At 42.9% G+C, this 21,512-nt stretch overlaps 1 protein-coding gene across 5 annotated transcripts in view; it reads right to left on the minus strand.

Moving 5' to 3' along the window:
* The window catches only part of PLPP1 (phospholipid phosphatase 1), a 136,722-nt gene extending 127,964 nt beyond the window's left edge, over positions 1–8,758 (minus strand). For 2 of the 5 annotated variants that reach the window (XM_073343948.2, XM_073343947.2), the window contains exon 1: positions 8,439–8,753. In XM_073343948.2, coding sequence (XP_073200049.1) covers positions 8,439–8,496 — 58 coding nt within the window. In that variant the 5' untranslated portion in view covers positions 8,497–8,753. Of the gene's footprint in view, positions 1–2,105; positions 2,215–8,438 lie in introns of those variants that run through there. The other 3 variants (XM_073343946.2, XM_073343942.2, XM_073343943.2) reach the window with 2 other exon arrangements.
* Between the last annotated feature and the right edge of the window lie 12,754 nt (positions 8,759–21,512).

Here is a 21,512-nt window from a genome sequence, read left to right on the forward strand (position 1 = left end):
CAAATACACTGAATACAGTTTGAACTGCAGCTACTAAAACCCAGTTGCTTCCATCTAAAACAAACGAGCCAGACCAGTGGCTTAAGACAATGGCTACTAACTAGTAAATGCTAGATTAAGACTAACTCTGGATTTTTGCTTCCTAATATGGCAGAAGTGATAGCTTCTGCATTGGGTGAATCACGTGACATTGTACAAAGTGAACGGAGTTTTTTGGGTGCTGTTCTTGGCAGTAAAAACATTCCGGGATTAGGAAAAACAAAAACAGGGTTAGGAAAAAGCCTTGCTGTTTTGGTCAGACACCTGTACTCTCAGAAGATCTTAGAAGAGAGTGTTTCTCTCACGTGCGCTGTAGCTAATTTGAAGACACTTTCAGCTGACTCTGTGAAGGTTCAACAACAATTTGTATTCTAGAAGTTTAACATCCACATGATGAGAAAGTTGGAAGTAGTACCAACAGTATGTCTGTGAGTCACAAGAAGTCAATGTAGAGGTGGCAAGGCTGGTGAACTACAGTACTCAGGAACTGCAAAACCACACAGAAATAGGCATTGTTTGATCAGCACTGACACCTCAACTGTCATTTAAGCTTTGCCTTCATTGAGGCTATATCTACGATACACACACTGGCAGCTGCATGTAAGGCATGTGTAGTTACATGCCACAACCGTGTCCACACTGCAGCATGTAGCTCACGGGTGGGCAAACTACAGCCCGCAAGCCGGATTCGGCCCGTCAGCCGTTTTAATCTGGCCCTCAAACTCCTGCTGGGGAGCAGAGTCTGAGGCTTGCCGTGCTCCAGCCAGGAAGCAGGGTCGGGGGCCACTCTACGCAGCTCCCGGAAGAAGCTGCATGGCCCCCCTCTAGCACCTGTGCATAGGGGCAGCCAGGGGGCTCTGCTTTGCATGCTGCCCCTGCCCCACGCTGCCCCTACGGCTCCCATTGGCCAGGATCCATGGCCAATGGGAGCTGCAGGGGCGGTGCGTAGGCACAGGGCAGTGTGTAGAGTGTAGGAGGTGGAGAAGGGACATGCCACTGTTTCTGGGAGCTGCTTGAGGTAAGCGCTGCCCAGAATCTCCACCCCGAGCCTCCTCCCGCACCCCAACCCCCTGCCCCAGCCCTGATCCCTTTCCCACCCTCCAAACCCCTCGATCCCAGCCCAGAGCATCCCAAACCCCTCACCCCCAGCACCCCATACCTCCACCCCAGCCCAAAGCTCCCCCTGCACCCTAAACTCCTCATTTCTTGCTACACCCCAAAGCCTGCACCCCCAAGCAGACTCCTCACCCCCTCCCACACCTCAACCCCAATTTTGTGAGCATTCATGGCCCCTCATACAATTTCTATTCCCAGATGTGGCCCTCGGGCCAAAAAGTTTGCACACCCCTGGTGTAGCTACACATCAGTGAAATACTTCAGTAGTGAGGGAGGAGACAGAGCAGGGCAAGAAACTAAAAACAAAAACAAAAATAGAGCAGCAGCTTGCTGCTACTGGAGCCTCTCTCTACAGCAGGGAAGGGCTCCAGCAGCAGGGAGCTGCTGGAGCCTTTCCCTACAACCTCCCCATTTCCAGACCCTCCCCTCGCACTGGGGGAGTCTTTCTGCAGAAGGGAAAGGCTCCAGCAGCACAGGAGCAGCAGGACACTATGCTGCTAAAAATAGCAGTGTAGACAGAACGCAATGCTTGGGATAGTAGAAAGTGTCTAGGGCAGGGGTGGGCAAACTTTTTGCCCTGAGGGCCACAATAGGGTGGCAAAACTGTATAGAGGACCAGGTAGGGAAGGCTGTGCCTCCCCAACAGCCTGGCCCCCCACCTCCTGCCCCCTGGCTGCCCCCCTCAGAACCCTTGCCCCATCCAACCCCCCCTGCTCCTTGTCCCCTCACCACCCCCTCCTGGGACCCCCTGCCCCTATCCACCCCCCCAGATCCCACGCCCTATCCAACCCCCCTGCTCCCTGACAGGCCCCCCAGGACCTATGCCTATCTACCACCCCCCACAGAATCTCTGCCCCATCCAACTGCCCCCTGCTCCCTGTCTCCTGACTGCCCCCCCCGGGACTCCCCACCTCTTATCCAACCCCCTAGCCCCAACCGCCTTACCGTACCGTTCAGAACAGCATGTCTAGCAACAACGCCGCCCAGCCAGAGCCAGACACACTGCCACTCTGCTCGGCAGGAGCGTGCAACCCTGCTGCCCAGAGTGCTGCCCATGCAGCGGCGTGGCTGCGGGGGAGGGGAGACAGCAGGGGAGGGGCCAGGGGCCAGCCTCCCCAGCCGGGAACTCCAGGACTAGGCAGGAGGGGCCCGTGGGCCATAGTTTCCCACCTCTGCCCCACCCAGAGGTGAAGAGAGATACTGGTCCACATTTGTTCCATACAAATTATAACACAATGCTCTATGTGATCCAATACTCTTCTGCAAGTTTCACAATTCCATCCATCACTTTTAATATCTTAAAAATGAAACCGATTTAAATCTAACAGAAAGTCATTCTCTTACCTTATCTGAAGTATTTACTAAATTTAAACACAAAAGCATAATTATAGTCAGTCGTGTTCTCTTTGGAAGACAAGAGCTTTCTCCCCCCGCCCCCCCAGTTAATCAACAATGACTAAGTGATATTTGTATGTTATTGCTTCAGCCACACTGCACCAGCTTTATGAGAGGTGGACAAGATGATCTGCGCTATAAAAGAAACTCATCTTTTTCCATGTACACTACACAATTCAAGAAAAGTTATTTACAAAGGTTGACGATTACCTATCATTTAAGGAGGAAGTTAAATATCTAGTTAGATTTCAGAGTAGCAGCTATGTCAGTACCTTTTGTGAATACAGACTCCTTTTCTTTTTATCTAGTTAGAAGAGTATACATCTAACAGCGTCACAGGTGTTTCATCAACAATGTTAAGACATCAGTAGTGTCAATTCGTCATCAACAGGAAGAAGAAAAAAATTCTATTTCCTCATAGCTTACAGATTTATTGTACTTACAGCCAGGGATTTCTACCCCACAACTGTGAAGTCAATAGTTTATTCTGTATGGGTTAAGTAACAGATTGAACAACCAAAAAAAATCAAAGCCCTTAAACTGCTCAATTTGTTCACCTTCCTCAGTAAGAAGTCAGCACATCTTGTAGGCAAATGTCATGTTTTTTTACCTGTGGGCCCAGAGTGCAAATAACTACGGTCTTCAAGGAAGACATGAGTCAGGAAATAAGAAGCCCTGTAATTAATACAAGTTTGTCTAATTAGAAAATCAGTTTCTATGTGACTTTGGCACCCAGTGTTACTTGTAAGGGTGTTGCATTTTCACTCTGTCTTTTTTGTATTAGACTGTATATTCTTTGGTGCAAGGACTGCATCTTACTATCTCGTAGTCATTGTGTTCCTCTATTGTAATCTAAATAATATATAAGTGAGGGCTCAACTGCAAGATACCTTGACAACCTATACACACATTTCTCCATTAAAAAAGAGGGGTATTCTTGACTGTGCAGGAAGAGGAGGTAGTCTGTAGTTCAGACCACCTGTTTTTTCTAGGGTAGAAAAAAATATTTCACAGTAAACAGAAATATACAGCACAATCACCTTGAAAACAGGCTATTGCCAACTGTCTTGCAGACCAGTATAGAAAACACTACAGGAAAAAAGACACTCGCTCAAGATACAGTGAAATTCTAATCTAATCATTTTGTAGAAGACTCCAAAAAGAAAGAAAGTTTATATATGAAAATCTTAGCAGACCCTCTCCCGCCCCCAAATAGAGTAACAACCGTTTTCATGATAGCATATCAAAATTTGAGGTTGGTCCCAGATTCTGGCTGATCTATCAAGCTAGAAGTGTTTTGAATGACACTGCTAAGGAAGGTTTCCCCTGCTATATCAGACACTCCTCAGTTGTCACATTCATGAAATATTAAGCTCAATCTCCAGTAGGGACCTATGGATCTCTTTAGTCCCACAGGCACACAGATCATTTGAGTAGCACAGAATGAGACTCAAGGATGTTTGGAGAACTAGAAGCATTTCATATCAGACAGGAGTTTTCCCTCAGAAGTGTAAATATCTTTCATGAAGACCTGGAGCTAAAGCCACAGTCTCCATAATACACTGAACTAAAATCAGGTGCTCTTCCCAGGGACTCACTCACGACAGACCTTCTAGCACCAAAGTCTATTCATGTCCTGCACCCTTCTTGTATATACTAAGCCATTCCCTAATTTTACAAATAGTACAGCCCACATGTCTGAACAAATTAGAGATGACCTGAAGAAGAGCTCTGTATAGGTGAGAGATACAAGCTTTCATGCAAACAGAAGTCAATCCAATAAAAGATATCACGCCGTCCACCTCATCTGTCAGGTTTTGTCAATGCATTTAAGCCTGCAGGTGTGGAACAATTCTCTTCATGTGACACACTGGCCACATTTCCCCCACCCCCCAATCTTGTTAACTAGCTTAAGCTAAGGAAGATGTGTTTGTAGAAGAGACTCCAATTCAGGAAGGCACCCAAGTGTGTTCTTTTCTCATTCATGGGCCACACAGGAGCTCATTTGATTAATAATAATTAGTATTGCCTAGGAACCTCAGTGCCAACTACTGCGCACAGAACAAAGACAGTGCCTACCCCAAAGAGCTTACAGTCCAAGTAAAACTGATGCATGCAGACAGATGGGGGAGAAGTATAAGGAAACAAAATGAGACAGCATTGGTCAGCTGGATTAGGCTAGTGTGTTAGCACATTGACAGCCTAGCTGTTGTCAAGTTTTCTGTAGGCTTCATGGCAAAGGAGAATTTTAAGGAGCATTTTGAAAGAAAATAATGAGTTAGTTTTGAAGATGTTTACAAGAAGCTTCTCCCAAACATGAGGGGCAGCATGGGAGAAAGCATGAAGGTGATGATGCTGTGAGCCAGAGGTACATGCCAACCTTTTGATTAGATATTGAATGAGAGAGAAAATAGGTAAGGTGAGGCTAGAATGTGAAGGACCTTGAAAATGAAGACAAGTAGCTTATGTTTGATGCGATGAGAAGCAAGCACAGTAAGGAAAGTAACTGAAAGACTTCCCTGACAGATTGTATTCCTTAAATGGACAACCTACCCTAGTTCTCAATTACTGAGGGACAATCTCCACTCATTGATATATTTTGCTTTCCACAACCAAATCTCTGTACAGCTTCTCATGAGTGATGTACCCAAATACTTGGATGCTAATATCTAAACTGTATTCTTAAATGTATTCACCTAAATTTGGGTTATTGCTGATTATGTACTCTATGTATCATATGACTTAAAAACAAACACTGTATTTGTGAATAATCTAAGCACTATACTCAGATGTACAGACACTCTTTTCTCAACTTATGTATTACATAATTTTTTTAACTTTAGCTTTAATAAAAATTTTAAATCTGTTTTTATCAAAAGGTGAGCCAGTGGAGGGATTCAAAGAGAAGAATGGTTTCAGAGTAGCAGCCGTGTTAGTCTGTATTCGCAAAAAGAAAAAGGAGTACTTGTGGCACCTTAGAGACTAACCAATTTATTTGAGCATAAGCTCCCTTCATCGGATGCATTCACAAAAGCTTATGCTCAAATAAATTGGTTAGTCTCTAAGGTGCCACAAGTACTCCTTTTCTTAAGGAGAAGAATGACAGAGTCAAAGTAACAGGGTAGGAAAATGATCTTTGCAGCAACATTCTGAATGGAAATGAGCACAGAAAATTGATTTAACCAAAGCCAGAGAAAGAGACACTGCAGTAATCAATGTGAGGAAAGCCTAGATGAGAGGTTTAGCTATGTGGATATATTCAAATGGCCATATTTTAGGGAAGTTATGCACAAATATCTGCAAGACTTTGATATAACCTCGGTGAGAGAGCCTAGAAAGATGTTTGAGTCAGAGAGGAAGCCCAGGCCTGAGTAACAGGCAGAATGGTAGCACTGTCCACAGTGATCAAGGAGAGAGATATTGGGGAGGAGAAGGCGGCTAAAACAGAACTTTTAGTCTACGTTAAGTTTGAACTGACAGACATCTATCCATCTATCTAAGGGGAGGTCAGAGAAACAGGCTCAGATTTTAATAGTACCCATCATTGAAAATTTAAGGTTCATGTAATTTTTTTGGTCACTTTCCCTTAATTTTAAACTTGCTGTGAGTGCTTATATATTTTACATATTTTAAATTAAAGAAAATTTTACTCTGTCTTGAATTTAAAATGTAAGTGTAATGCTAAATACTTGACCCATTAAAAAGGCATTTAAAAATTCCAATATAAAATTAAGACTTAACTGCTTGAAAGACCACAAAAAAGGTATCAAATTTAATATAGTGAGGCTGTTAAAAATATTCTGCTAAATTTTGTAACTGATCACAACTTGCAGCCATTTGGCTACATGGAGCCAAATCTGCTTTCCAGTAGTGTCCTATTGATGTTGATGTTTTATGATGACTAATGGAGCATTTCAGAATAGAATTTAATTTAATTTTTGTGGGTGTTTTTGTGGTTTTTTTGTTTTTTGTTTTTTTGTTGTTTTTTTTTTTAAAGATAGACAGTACTTCATTCCTTCGAGTCCCCTCTGGCTGCAGGTAGGGAATGTTACAGTTCCAAATTGGCCAGTCAGGACCAAATTATAATCTGACTCAACCACTTTGGCAGTATATCACTGTATACACTGATGAGATGGTTACATGCTTGAGGCCATTTTGGAAATGTCTTCAGTGCATACATCTGTATTTTTGTTTTGTTTTTTAAAGTGAGTGATCATTAGATGCAGATCTAGATATAAATGATGAAAGGACGGTTGTTCCAAATTGACATTAAATATTCCACTGTATTTATTATTTTTGTTAAAATGAAATTGATTCTTCAGCAAGATCACATCTATGCTTCCTTTTTAAGGTCCATGGGGGGGGGGGGAGATTTGTCTTTTGGATCAACTGAAGGATGTTTTCACCTACAGCCCAAAGACCAGACATGTAATCCTCGCAGCAGTATGGCAAGGTTTTGATGACATGACACTAAAACCGTCGATTAGCCTTTATACCATTTATACCAACAGTGAAACTGCACTATTATTGAAAGATGGATACTAATGCCAGGGAAGTCACACTAAATGCTGTTAACAGTTTTAATGGGGCAGCGGCATGCTAGACAGTAGACATTACTAAGTTGTAGTGAAAGAACTTGTAAACCCTTAAACATTCCTATTAGTCTCCACCAAGTCCAATACTGACATCTGCTTATGGAAGAAGATGCTACATCACCACCAGCATGCTGCTGAGATTACGAGTTATATGTAGAATTCCATCCATTTACTTGTATCAGCTTTTACTAAAAAGTAGCTTTCCCATTACTAGCTATGTAAATTGGGGGTTACCTTTACAAGTGCCTAGGGTTAGAGAGTGGAGAACATTAGAGCATCTGGTTGTTGTCAATCATCAGGAATTTGTTTGATCAGGGTTTATTGTATATTTCATCTGCTGCATCATTATTACCACGTACCATCCTTCATGTCACAAAAACAAAGAACAAAACACATTTTCCAACTAGCCCTCTTGTTGATTTTTCTGCAGAAGAAAGTGGGCTACCTAAACCAAGGAGAAAAGGAAAAACAACTCTCCAAACGACACAGCCTAGGAAATACAGAAGTTCCCTGAGCTGTAACAAGAATAGGTTTGCTACTCATTGACTGACAAAGCAGATGGAAAATAAAAACCTGAAAAAGGTTAGAGACCTGGAAGAGGTTGAGAGAGTAGATTTGCATCACATTACACAAGACAAAATTAGTAAGGTTTAGCCTTCTAGAAATAAACGCTCATTTCCTATTCATCACCACTGTCTCAAGCTGGTCAACTACATTAACATACCTAGGCAAAGAAAGGAACAAAATCGTAGTGAACCTCAAAAACCTACAGAAAAATAGCCCAAGTAATCTGCTTTCAGGTGGAACCGACTGCCAGGACAACCCCCTCCAATGCTTCACTTCGGCTGGTAACGAACCGCGGCGGGTCTATATACAGTACGGGCTTCTGGTTTAGAGCCATTAACTGCGTTAGCCAGCTGCTGATCCTCCTGATTTGGGGCAGTCACAGCGACCAGGTTTCTCCAGGTGAAGGGGAAGGGAGGGCGAGAGGCGCCCAGTCGCTCTGGGGAGGAGGGAGAAGACAGCGGGCGGTGAAGGGAGGAAAGGGGACGGGAGAGCAGCGGAAGCAGTTCGCCGGAGAAGGCTGCCCCTGTGCTGGCAGCTGGAGCAGCCTCCTTCCCAGGGGAGGACAGACAGCCCGTGATTAGCGTGTGGCCCGCACCGCGAGCCGAGCGGAGCCCTGCTGCAGCCAGCCGCGCACCCCACACCGCGGCAGGGAGGGTGCCAAGCCCCGCGCAGCCCGGGGGACAGCAAGCGAGGCAGAGCGAGGCACCGAAGCGGCCGGGGACGTACCCAGCACCACGCAGACTACATCCAGGAACACGAAGGGCAGCCGCGCCTTGTCAAACATCCTGTCAGCCCGGGGCGCCGGCGAAGGCTGCTGCGCTGCGAGGGGCGCGGGCTCCGGCGGGGCTCGGTGCCTGGGGCTAGCGGGAGGGGCTCTGCCGCATCCAGTCAGCGCCCCGGGGCGAAGCGTTGCAGCCAACGGCGCCTGGCACTCGCCGCTGCTAATGCCGCCACTGCGGCTCCCACTCGGGCTGCGGCTTTAAGGAAGGGGCGGTCCCGGGTCGGGCTGCGGCGCGCGTGCGGCCGCCCCTGTGCAGACGTTCCACTCCGGCACCGCGCAACGGCCGGCCAATCGCCTCGCTCCGCAGCGCGCTACGTGTCCCCGCCCCGGCGACCGAGATTCATGGCCCGCCCCCTGGCAGGGAGCCGCCCTCACCTTCCGCGGCAGCCCCGCCCCCTGGCGGCCAGGAGAGACGGCGGGAGTTGGCTGTGAGCCCTCCGTTCCCGCCGTGCGGTGGGGGCGCGAGCGCGTGCTGCCCGCGCCTCGGCGACCGCCCAGCTGAGCCAGGCCCCAGAGAGCCTGGGGTGAGGGTACTGCCCGAGCTGGCTGCGTGGTCACCGCGGGGAAGAGGGGGCACAATGGCCTGTAACCCCAGACATTGCTCCCCTCTTGAACCCAGGAGTCCAGGGTCTCTGGAGTCCTCTGCTGGCAGCGAGTAGCTGTGAACCACTTTAAGGGTAACAGCCTACTACTTCTATCAGTCACGCTCCTAGCGCAAACCCTAGCAGCCTGTGCTGTGGCTCTAGCTGTCCAAACCCTGCTGATGACCCAAGTTGGGAGGGAGTCAATATATGTGGTTCCACAGGATAGAATTTCAGTTTTTCAGGTGGTTTTTTTTAATGAGGAAATTACATCGAAAACTGCATTAAAAGAACATTAATGTGGCAAAGTCAAGTACTAAAACACCAGGAAATTCGAGAATTAAGGTTGCAGTTGCAATTTTTAAAAACACTCGTTTTTTACTTTTTTCCCCACCACCACCACCACTGGCAAAGGGACTGGAAAGTAAAAAAAGTCAGAGAAACTCTTTTTTCCCCTCACCAAAATAGAAAGAGTTTTTAATTTAGAAACTTTTAATTGAAAAATTAACATTTTCCACCCAAGTGAAAACCTTTTGTGAACATTTTTGTTTTGGTTGATACGGCTTTTTCCACCAAAATGCTGATAGAAAAATCATCAGCCTAATACTGATATAAAGTAAAAATCCATCATTCAAATCCCTGAGCATACCTACATATTTATAAGAAACATAAAATTGCAGGCAGATTTACTGACACCACACGCAGAAACACTAGACCCAAACTATTCTGAGATTTCCCATGTATCCTACCTACCTTCTAATACATCTGTCAGTAAACAGATGGGCTTTGTGCTATGCCTGAAAGGTTGAAAAACAGGTTCTGGCAGATCAACAAGGGAAACAAGTTCCAAGGCTGAAGATGCTCCTCTAAAGATGCTGTATCTCCCATCCCTTAGAGTTCAAATTTAGAGACGGTCAATGTGTGCCTTAGCTGATCTCACCTGTCAAGGTAGTACATACGGGGAAGTGTCTTGAACAGCTAGCAGTCGGCCCAATATGACTTTAAAGATTGAGGCTATGTCTACGTTACAAGCACTACAGCAGCAGCTCTGAAGTTATGCCGCTTGTAACATAGACGCTTCCTACATCAATGCAAAGGTTTTTTTCCATCAATGTAGTTTATCCACCTCTGAGAGAGATGGTTACTAAGTTGACTGAAGAATTCATCCATTGACCTAGCCGCATTTACACGGGGTTAGGTCAACATAACTACAGCATTCAGAGCATGACATTTTTCACAGCCCTGAGCAATGTAGCTAGGTTGACCTAGTTTTTAAGTGTAGACAAGGGCCTTCACAAACACCTTGAATTGTGCTCAAAAGCAAGTATGAAGTCAAGACCACATACAGAGCACGGGTGTAATGTGCTTTGTAGAGATCACAACTCTAAGCAACTGTTCTTACATATTCTATGCTAAGGAACACTTCAGAGTGGTCTTCAAGCATATCCCCAAGTAGAGTGAATCACAGTAGTACAACCAGGAAGTGACAAAGACTTTATTCATAGTGAGGTCCATTTCTGAAAGGAAAGTTTGCAGTCACTTTGCTAACTGGTGTTATGGCCACTACTTCTACCCTGTAATCCAGAAGCAGACAATGGCCAAAAGAACTTTTAAGTTGCAAACATATTTGACCAAGAGAAGAGGGAAACAGATACCCCCACAAGTACTGTGCCTGTTTCCTTTTGCCCCACACTGTCTTGTCCAGATCAAACTTTGGACAGCTCCTCTCATCCATACTCCTGCTCAGTCAAGTAATGGGAAAGCCAGGACGGCACCATCTAGTTTAAATGGAAAAAAGTTATTGAGATGAATATCATCAGCAATAGTGGTGGCACTCTAGCACAAAACACTTCAAAATGGGAGTTTAGCAGCCTAATGCACAGGAGAAATTAATTGTACTTTGTTACCTTGAAATCCTTATGTCAATCCCTCGAATTAAGTCATTTGACTTAGAAGCCATTTGTGCCAGTTAGGTAAAACCTGCACTGGGGTGGGGAGGAAGCTCTGCACTGTCTCAAGAGCCTTTGGGTCAGAAATCAGTCTCTGAAAGCTCCAAGCTTTCCAGTGCACTGGTGGAGCACTTCCCACTGGTACACGTCTTTGTGGGCGTGGCTTATTTGCACCATTATGCAGGCCCCAGTCCAAAGGCCAGCCCACAGAAGGTAGGGGGTGAATCATGATCATTTAGTTATAGTTCATATTGTGGGTGATTTTTCTCTGCCCTGCCTTTGGGGATGCTCAGGAAGGAATTTTGCTTCCTCATACACCCATATAAAGACCAATATGATTGTTGTTGTAATTTGTGATCATAATAATTATATTATCCACATTAACTATTCTTTGAATATCCCTGTTGTTGAGCTATATCACTGGATATGTAGCTTGTAGTGGAGATGTCTGGCAGAAGCAGAAATCATGTTGAACATCAAGATTGTTTTTTTAAACATTTAATACATACAAAATAAACATCAGAACTTCCAAATCTCAATCCAATTTTCCCTATGCCAGGAACATTCTGTAGTGATCAGTTACAGTGACTTTGTCTCATTGACACTTGCAGAACTAGTGTTAAGGGTCATAGAGCAACACAACCATGAATTGGGTCCCTGACTACAAAAAAAGAGACACTTTCCTGTCCAGGTTCTGATTCACCAAGGTACTTAAGCACATGCCTAACTTTAAGCACAGAATTAATCCCATTTAAATTAATGGGACTATCTACCTGCTTAAAGTTAGGCATATGTTAAAGTGCCTTGCTGAACTGCGGCCACAGAGTGTGGCTGAAATGTTCAGTCCCTCCAGTGTGCATTGGTTGTCTTTGACTTAATCTGCCTCTTAAGAATCTCCAGTAAAGCAGTGAAATCACATTATGTTCAAATTCATCTCATGTTTTCATGTCTATATTATATAGGTCAGACTAGATGATCAGAATGGTCTCTTCTGACCTCAACATCTATGCATCTCCTCTTGGAGTGGAAGGTTGGAAGAAGGCAGGAGATGATACTCTCAAGACACGTTGTCCTTTAATTAAAATACATCCTTGCTTGATAATGTAATTTGTCCCAGACACCATAAAATACCCTCTCCTTCCTCCTTTCTTTATTTCTTTTCTTTTCTCCATCCCCCCTGTATTTTCTTGTGGAGCAGTTGAGTAATAAAGGATGTTTATGACCAAGTTAATGTCCTCTGAATTTGTTTTGCCTCTGCTGGTTACCCCAGAAATTATCAATAATGTTTTCCTCATCCTTCTTAATAGCTTTGTTTATGCTACTATCCACATCTTAGGAAATCTACTGTCTTTCTCTGGTGATACTTACTTGCTAAGTAGGACTAGCCAAACAGGACTCTTAAAGGCAATTAGCAATCAAATAGACGAGTGACTTCAGTGTGTGACGAGATTTTCCCAAGCTCACAGATGAAACACCCATTTCAGGATTTAGCTTTAGTGGAAGGCTAGTCAGCAATTATACTAGACATGCAAAATTAAAATTAATTAGGACTTTTGGTGCACTCAGAGCCTGATTCTGTCATCCTTTGTACCTCCCTTACTCAGAAATTAAACCTTTTGAGTCAGAACCCCCCCCTTGTGCCGGAATAATTGCAGGAGGAGATTAAGGGGAAGGAAAGCTCTGAAAAGATCCCCAGACCAAATTTCTCCTACATCATTCTATCAGAGGAACATGATTTGTCTTCTGTGTAATGACACATGGGTTTGCCTCTAAATCTGGAGGATCCAGATTTTACACATTTGGTGTCTCTGACATCATTACCATAAGCCCATTAGTTCTCAAATTGTTCGTAGAGTCTTTCTGAAAAAGAACTATGTAGGCTAGACCTGAATCTCTAATAATGAAAGCAAGCAGAACCTCCTTTCTTCTCTCCCTTTCTTCTCCTCCTCCCTTTAAAGAAAAAAAGTCAGGCTTTCTTTATATTTTTTAAATTGTCATAGTTTGAGAACACTTATAAAATATTGTAGACTGTGTCTGGCCAGTGTGGTCCAGTGACTAGACACCTGGCTGGAAGTTAGGAAATGTGAGCTTTATTCCTGGCTCACCCAGAGAGTGGGGTGGATTAATCATCTCTGTTTTCCCCCCACCCTTTATCTGCCTTGTATTTAGACTTAAGGGCAGAGATCTTCTCTTACTATGTTTGCACAGTACCTAGCACAATGAGGCTCTGATCTCGGATGGGGCTTCTAGGCATTACTGTAATACAAATATATCATCATCATCATCCATCTCTGCAACTGAAAAAATACAAGATTTGTTTCTACTACTTTATCATTCCCTTCATTGCTGCTGCTTCTTTCTGACCTAAAATAATAATGAACAAAAATTAAAAGAATAATAATAATGTCATCACTGGGCTGGGGTGCTGCTGTAAAGAGTGGCTGGAGTGGTGGAAGCAGCATGCCAGTACTGGTGCGGGTACAGGAGTGAGTCTGGCTCATTAGATCTGTTTCTTGATTGGAAGCCAGGCTTTTGGCATGGAAATAGGGCAGGATTATCTCTGTCACAAACTGTCAGAATCATTTTTTATGGAACCCAACTCTTCCAGGGATTGTTCCAACTCCACATAATGCTTTTGAGTGTTAATGTCTGCACTGGGACCTTTGCATTAACAGATTAATGTGTAAAAACACATTTCCCGCCATCTGCCTAGTGGCTGCACATCTGGCAAGTTTGCAGGGAGTGAGTCCATGGTCCACAAGGTCCTTGGGCTCCTAAAATTACTTCCAAAGTTTGCAATAACTTGTGCTTCTGAAATTGACTACAGCTAAACAGTTCTCACATGATATAAACATTGTCCGATGTAGTGTTGTAAAACCACTCTCTGGTCTTTTTAACTTTACAGCTTTTAAAAATGTTGTTCTGTGATTACAGAAGAGAACAGAAAAACATTATACGTATAAAATGGTCTAATAAATATTGGTGCTGCTGAGGAAAGGAATGAACTAAAATGGGATCAAGCCTCAAATTTAGAATTAGTATATAACCCCTCCAGAGTTAAGGGGGGTTTGGATATGTTGTTATTATTTAAAATTATTATTAATAGTATGGCAATTCCAAACACCCATTAACTGTGGGGTTTTAGAAATGGGCTTTAGGTCAGACTCTTCATTGGATAAACACTGTCTCTACATTTCAGATAAAGAATCTGAACCATTTTCATTGTATTGCCCGTACCTCTACATTGTAGCAATATCAATAATGAAGAGCTGTCATGATTTCCCCTATAGAGGGGGACTTGTGGGAACCCCTTTGTAAGGACATTAAAACAAGGAATGTTGATATAGATCTGTGCCAGTGCTATAATTAGCAGCTGGCACTTTTGGCACTTAGCAGTTGGCATGTTTCAGTTTGTTCTGAGGTACTGGGTTTCTGGGAACAAGTATGCAGACCCTAATCCTAGAGTCCAATACAAATTAATGGGCCAAATTCTGGCCCACGCTACAGGCCTTTTGCATCACTATAGCCATGAAAGGGTCAAAACAGCCATCTCAGGTGCCTGTGTTTGTAGAATGAACAAGTAATTTGGTCCTTGGAATCTGTGGATCCCCTAATGTTTTTATGGATTTGAGGCCATCCAAATGAGGACACTACCACATACGCTGCCCCATGGCCTCTTGTGAATTGCTGCTTGTGTAGGTTCTCTGTAGATATAACTGAGGGGATAGTTAGCACTCCTACTTTTGTTAAATGGGCCGTGGAATATTAATGATCCCAGGTGATCAAAACGTTTCTTTTTCATCCCTTTCACAAAGCAGAGACTCCAGCGTGAACTCTAACACTGAGCTGGGCCATCAGTTCAGTACTGACTCAGAGGGAAAAGTACCAGTACAGCATGGTCTGTGCATCGGATATAGCACAGTGGAAAATCTGGACAGTAATTTGTTATAATACTGTTAACTGTTCTGAAAATACATGAGTCACTTCATTTGACCCTTCTGGAATTTGTGACCCTTTTCTGCATATATTTGTTCTAGATACACTGATGTGTAATTAATTTGGAAAGCATAAAAGGTCATCTGCAAAGTTAGTTTATCCAGCATATTAACAGTGGACCACTATAATCCATCCTTGTCATCTTCCTTTATGCTTTCCCTTTACCCGAATAATAATGCAATCTACAAGGGGAAAGGAGCTGTACAAATGTAAAATATTATTGAAAGTACAGTACTGTACTGTCATTACTGAACTCAAACTATTCTCCCTCCTTCTTTTCACTGAAAGCAGCTGCAGAGTAAGCTCATGAACACTGTTTAATCTCTAAAAGAAAAGGAGTACTTGTGGCACCTTAGAGACTAACAAATTTATTTGAGCATAAGCTTTCGTGAGCTCCAGCTCACTTCATCGGATACAGCTATAGCTCAAGCTTATGCTCAGATAAATTTGTTAGTCTCTAAGGTGCCACAAGTACTCCTTTTCTTTTTGCAAATACAGACTAATACGGCTGCTACTCTGAAACTGTTTAATCTCTGTTATTGCAAACATTGATATCTCTGATACTTTCAGACTTCTCCATTTCTCCTTGCTAGGAGCACCATCACAAATATATTGTTCCTTCACTGTTCCATTTTTAAATTGTTCTTACTCAATAATGCTTGCTCGTTTTCAATGTGCTACAATGTACATGTTCCTCATTCATCAAACACCCCAAGGGCTACCCTCCTGTCTCCTTCACTGCTGATTTTTTCTCCTCTTTTCCCATCGTCAGTGCCTAGAATCTAAATAAAACATTGAACTAAAAAAATTAATTAAAGTAATTTTCTAGCATTACAAACTTTAACCAGGGCTCCAGATCTTTTGTTAAGACTATACAGGAATATATGGAGTGAGTTACAACAACGTATGATCTAGGAAATAGACATGAAAAAGGACTAAGGTACCTTTTTTCTTCTTTTTTGAATATCAGGAGCTCTCCTCCAATATTAGTAGCAGATTATGTCTAGGCAGTCTGGAAAGGGAGAATAAGATGATTAGCTACATGCTAACATACATATTTAGGAGGTGCTACAATAAATATATCAGAGTCACTATGACAGTCTACGCTATTGCAAGGAAAAAAGTGTGCTTAGTGGCCTCTTCTATCAGGCTCTTCAGAGGTCCCCAGCTCCCCTCTTCCCCTAGAGACAGCAGGGTTCGGGTGGGGGTCCTTGTTGTCAAGGTTCAGGAGACAGTTGGCCTATGGGATAATACCACTGGTGTCCTGTTCCCCCTCTTTAGAGACAGCAAGATGGTGAGTGCAAGGCCGCTGGCAGCCCTGGTAGACGGAAAGCAACCTGGTTCTTCACTCATCTGGTCTCCAGCGACAGCAGGGGATCCCTTCACCTCACCTCATCGTTCCTTCTAGGCAAATTTGCTTCTTTCTGATGCTATTATACTAATTTAGATTAAATAAATGGGCCCAAAGAGTCAAAGGTGTTAACATGACCCAGTCACTGTCCAGCATTAAATAGTATTAAACAAGGTTTGGGGTTTGGCATATAGACACCCCAGCCTGCTTAGTATCATGGCAAAAACATCATTCATTTTTGTTGACCTTTTATTAATGACACAGAAAAGAAGGGGAAATAAAGATTAAAGTATTTGAAATGTAAAGTATTAAATATGGTTTTCGTGTTAACAGCATTTCTTGTTCCCTTTACTTTAACTGTAGAGCATTTTTAGAAGGAAAACCCCCCTTGTTTGACTGTCTCTTAGTATTAAAGATGGTCATAACTGTGCTTTTGAGGAAATGAGAAGTAGTTATGGGATGGACTGGAGCTGTTGCTGCTGATGCTGTTAAAGCTTGATCCTGTTTCCTGAAAGACAAAACAAGGCAAACACACAAAAGGGGAAAGACAGGAACAGCAAAGATGGAAAATGCAGCTTCTGTCTCTGTTATTGATGCTCACTTGTAGCCTTGCAGCTGGAAAACACAGGTCCAGCATAGATCTGATCAGCCATTCCGAAAGCTGTCAAACTTATACCAGCATTCTGCTGTTTAGGGTTTTGCTTTTAGTTGCCTTTCTGGTCACAGGCTTGGAGTGTGTGGCAACATATGCAGTCTTGGCCAGCTAAGCCAGACCTTCATTAGGTAGAAGGAACAAAGAGAGAAATAGGAAAGAGAAGAAATAAGGTAGGGAAGGGAAAGGACACACCCTGCAAGAGACAAAACAGCACATTCCAAGTGATGTTCAGGATTGAGCTGATGGCAGTGTCATCTGTGTCCCTCTCTCTGGCCTGCCCTGGTCAGGACATCTCTCAGGATTAGGACAAAGAAGATCTGGCGTCCCAGGAGATTGCAGGGGTTGACAGCCATGATGGTACAGCTGGCTCCTGTACCTTCTTTCAGTCAGCCAGGAGCCAGTGTTGTGGTAGCCAGCATTTTCCCCCAAAAGCCTCTTTTTGAGGATCCCAAAAGTGAGTGATTGGCAGAATTATTTTGTTTGGTTCATTGATTTCCAATCCCATACTTTTCTTGTTTACAAGACATGACCTTAACACAGTCCTTGAGTTACAGCAGAAGGTCTTTTTTGTTTAGACTAATTTAGTCTTTTTGTCTCCCTTTTGCATCTTTTTCCATTAACATTTATTGTTATAGGTTATTGTGGTGTTTTATGAACTTTCACTCACGTTTCACTGTTGAGCTCACAATTAGGGCAAATTTGTAGGCCCAGTTATCACAACACTATTCTCTTGGAACTTGGCTCTGAACTGAATTAAAATAAAAATACTTCAGTGTACTGGGATGAATGAGAATGGTTTTGTTGTGCTGTGTATTTATCCATAAACTTTTTATTGAAATGTTCAACATCAAGGTACATTCCAAATGTACCTCGCTTCAAAAATAACTAACAGTATGGCTTTGTTAGTAGCACGCCACAGAGTGCAGAGACATTACAACAACAGTTATCCCTAAGGACCCAATCCTGTAAATACTTATGCATGGATTTAACTTTAAGCCTTTGAGCAGTGCAGCTGAGGTCAAGTCTCACTTAGGCTGAGTTAAGTTAAGCAAGCACATGTTTGGCAGATCAGGACCTGAGGCCTAAAGCCCTGTCTACTGGTACTGTAACTTTTATCTATAAGCACTGACCAGTCTATGTAAAGTAATTTGGAATATTGTTCATTGCTGTCTGCACTGACCAGGAAAACTATAGTAGCACCCTGCTAGCAAGGACATTAATTGGAAAAGGCTCTTATTAAAAAAGGTTTTAGTGACAGACAGGGCAGGGTATAATGGGAGAACAGAACTAACTGAAAACTGGGAGAGAAGGACAATGGGTCTCCCAGAGTGACGACTTGGCAAATGACTTTATACATTGAACCTCAGTGAAGTCAACGGGTCTCTGTGTGGGTGCAGGGCTGTGACTGTGCACAGGACAGCTGAATTGACTGCAGTTGAAGTCTTGGATGACAACAAGGATTATTTCACAATTAATATTAACTTATGTAACAATAAGGAGCAAATCTGAGATACCAATTGGCAGTGTAGCTAGTAATTCTACTGATAATTTATCATGAAGAATTTTTTCTTGTGTCATGCTAAATAAGCATATTCATGTACTCTATTGAAATAAGGACAGAGAGAGCGAGAGATGCACAGACATATGCCTGACAAGAAAAAAACAAACCTCTTGGATAATTATTGCTATAAAAAGCAGAAAATCATCTCGCCAAAGAACCTGTAGCCTCATAGTCAGATTTTAAATTGTTTGATCCAACTCCTTCTACTTCTCATGGGCCCCTTGTCCAGCGTGGTCATTCTTTGTTATGAAACTGACATCAGTCAACTTATTTATAGCCAGCTGCACTAATAATAAACTGGCAGTGAGCTCAGAAATTACTGGAACAATTTGATCATCTTGAAACTTAAAGAAAAAAACCCTAAATGCCATGTCTATAATAGTAGTTTTTTCACAACAGAAAAAAATCATGTGAAGGTCTAGTTGTCTAATTTGTTTAACGCAGGGTCAGCCTGAGGGGTTTTGAGATGGTGGGTGAAAGGAAATTTTCCCCTGCTCTCAGACTTATTTTAAATCAGTAAACAAAAATTACCTGCTGCAGCAGAACACACTCCAACCACCAAAAGCTTAAAAGCATAGAAATAAAGAGGCTGTAAAGAGAAAGATTTGTGCATTGCTTTCTACCTTCATATTGGCTGCAATACTATAGCTAGATAATGCACTCCAACACCCCATGAGGTTTGCACTCCAACACAAAACATTATCAGTGATCTCAGATGGTTTTATATCAGTTATAATCAACAGATCGGCACTCTGACTGTTGCTCATTCCATGCTGTTGGGAAGGTATTCTGCCATAACACTGTTGAGGTCACTGTCAAGGTTTTGTATTTTGAGTGCCAGTTTGATGAGGCTGGTGTTTGTATTACATATGGGTATCCATTGGAGATGGAAGTGAAAGCCTTCTGGCACAGTGGACTGGGCTATCAACAGTGTGTTTTAGGCAATATGGAGATGAAAAGGAATGCACAAGTATTTCCCCTTAATGCCTTATTTCCATGCTTTTTAGGTGCATGGCATTTGTCCGGATGCAACTTTGTCATTAAATATAGTTTTGGTTTGCTAATTTCCTAGTTTTTTTTAATATAGCTTTGGTCTACCTCAGTGGGTAGCTCCCCAGAGTCAGGGAGAAGGAGAGCTATACCTGCTTGGGAATGAGAGGGAGAAACTGCACCCCTGAAAGAAAAGGAGTACTTGTGGCACCTTAGAGACTAACCAAGTCTCTCAGGTGCCACAAGCACTCCTTTTCTTTTTGCGAAAACAGACTAACACAGCTGCTACTCTGAAACCTGCACTCCTGAACTTGCTCATGACGAGGTCAACCCTCCTGAAGAACATGAGATGTTTAGATGTGCCTCAGTAAATCCCTTCTGTCTATAACATTTTATCCCTATTTAAAAGTTACGGAAAGTTACATACAGCAAGAGCACCTCTATGTTAAGCAGTGAGGACATAACCGGTCAGCTGGAGAACACATCTGAGAAGGAATCCCTGTAATCACTCCCTTCCTGAAATAGTCCATAGTATTTCAATTAGGTGGCATCATAAACAAATATAAGTTACATCCATTGGGCATTAGCGTTAGTTTCACCTATAAGAAGGGGGTGGTGTCCATGACAAGAGTAAAGCTCCCGCAACAACTTTCCAATGTCTGTGGCCAAAAGTGCCCCTCCAGCTCCCACTGTTGTGAAGCTTGCAATGTGGTATTTATCAGTGTGGCTGACACCCTCTCCAAGATGTAGCTGCATTTCAATAACCAGTGAAGATTGTAATGCAAAGATGATCCTGAAATCCTTACTCAGGCAAGCTCCCCCATTGAAATCAAATAGACTACTCATGCAAGCAAGGGTTTCCAAGATCCGTCCCATAGTTTGTAAAGAACTTGGTTTTCTTTCAGAAAGAAAAGTGTTATATAAATGAAAGCAATTGGCCTCCCCTCTATTGCTGAGGCCGACACAGAGCAGCTTGTGGGTGGGGGAGATCAGGGAAACTGGGCACAAAAGTGTCCTTTCCACTTCTCCAATCCTGTGCTGGTCTAGTCCCCTAGCTCTGACACCAGAGTATCCTTCTATGCTGGGGTGAGCCTCTTGTGTCCAGTTATACCAACTTGCAGTTCAGAAGCTGCCCCCAGAGGACACAGAACAGAAGCTGGGCTATTGTTATTACTCTATGCAAACAGCTGAATATTCATCAAAAAATTATCATAAAACTTTTTTTTTAAAAGTCATAAATGCCAAACCCTTAAACTTGGTCTATATTTTGATTCCCTTGTGTTAATTTTGTTATTTATGCTTAGTTTGTTTTGTGATCAAAGCAGCTGTGCAGCAGGGACAATGTTTCTATTTTGTGTGGCATTGAGTATCTGGAATGTAATGTGAAGACATTTCTTCTCCCCACACATCATGGCTGAATGATTCTGCTGTGCTGATTTGAAGTGACCTGATTAATCTCAGTTTCCTCTTAACATTTTAACTAAATGTCAAACATGTACAAGTTTCGCAGACTTGAAAAACAACAACATTCAAAAAAGATGAAAAGAAACACATGGGCAGCAATTTTTAAATATTCTTTGGGACTATTGGACACATTTCAGTATGCTTTAGCCAAGCTGGTGAACAAACACAGGAAAGAAAGATTGAAAAATGTTTCAGACAGTACTGCGTTTTTCATTCAGACTGTGTAATCTACTTATAGATTACAGAAAGATAGGGGCAAAACTACCACAGGATGAGTTTTAACAAAACCTCAGATCAGTTGGTGTTTTGAAACACAAACTGTAAAACAATTGTGATATGATGAAATCTGGGTTCCCTTTAATTCAAAACCTAAAGTATGAAAAGTAGAGGAGGTCTGGCTAAATCATACTTGTTCTGGCTCATCTCCACAATGAAAGGATTCTGGAACACCATTCCTCAACAGAATCAGAAA

The sequence above is a fragment of the Lepidochelys kempii genome, chromosome 5, assembly GCF_965140285.1.
Source record: "Lepidochelys kempii isolate rLepKem1 chromosome 5, rLepKem1.hap1, whole genome shotgun sequence".
In the NCBI taxonomy this organism is placed as follows: Eukaryota; Metazoa; Chordata; order Testudines; family Cheloniidae; genus Lepidochelys; species Lepidochelys kempii.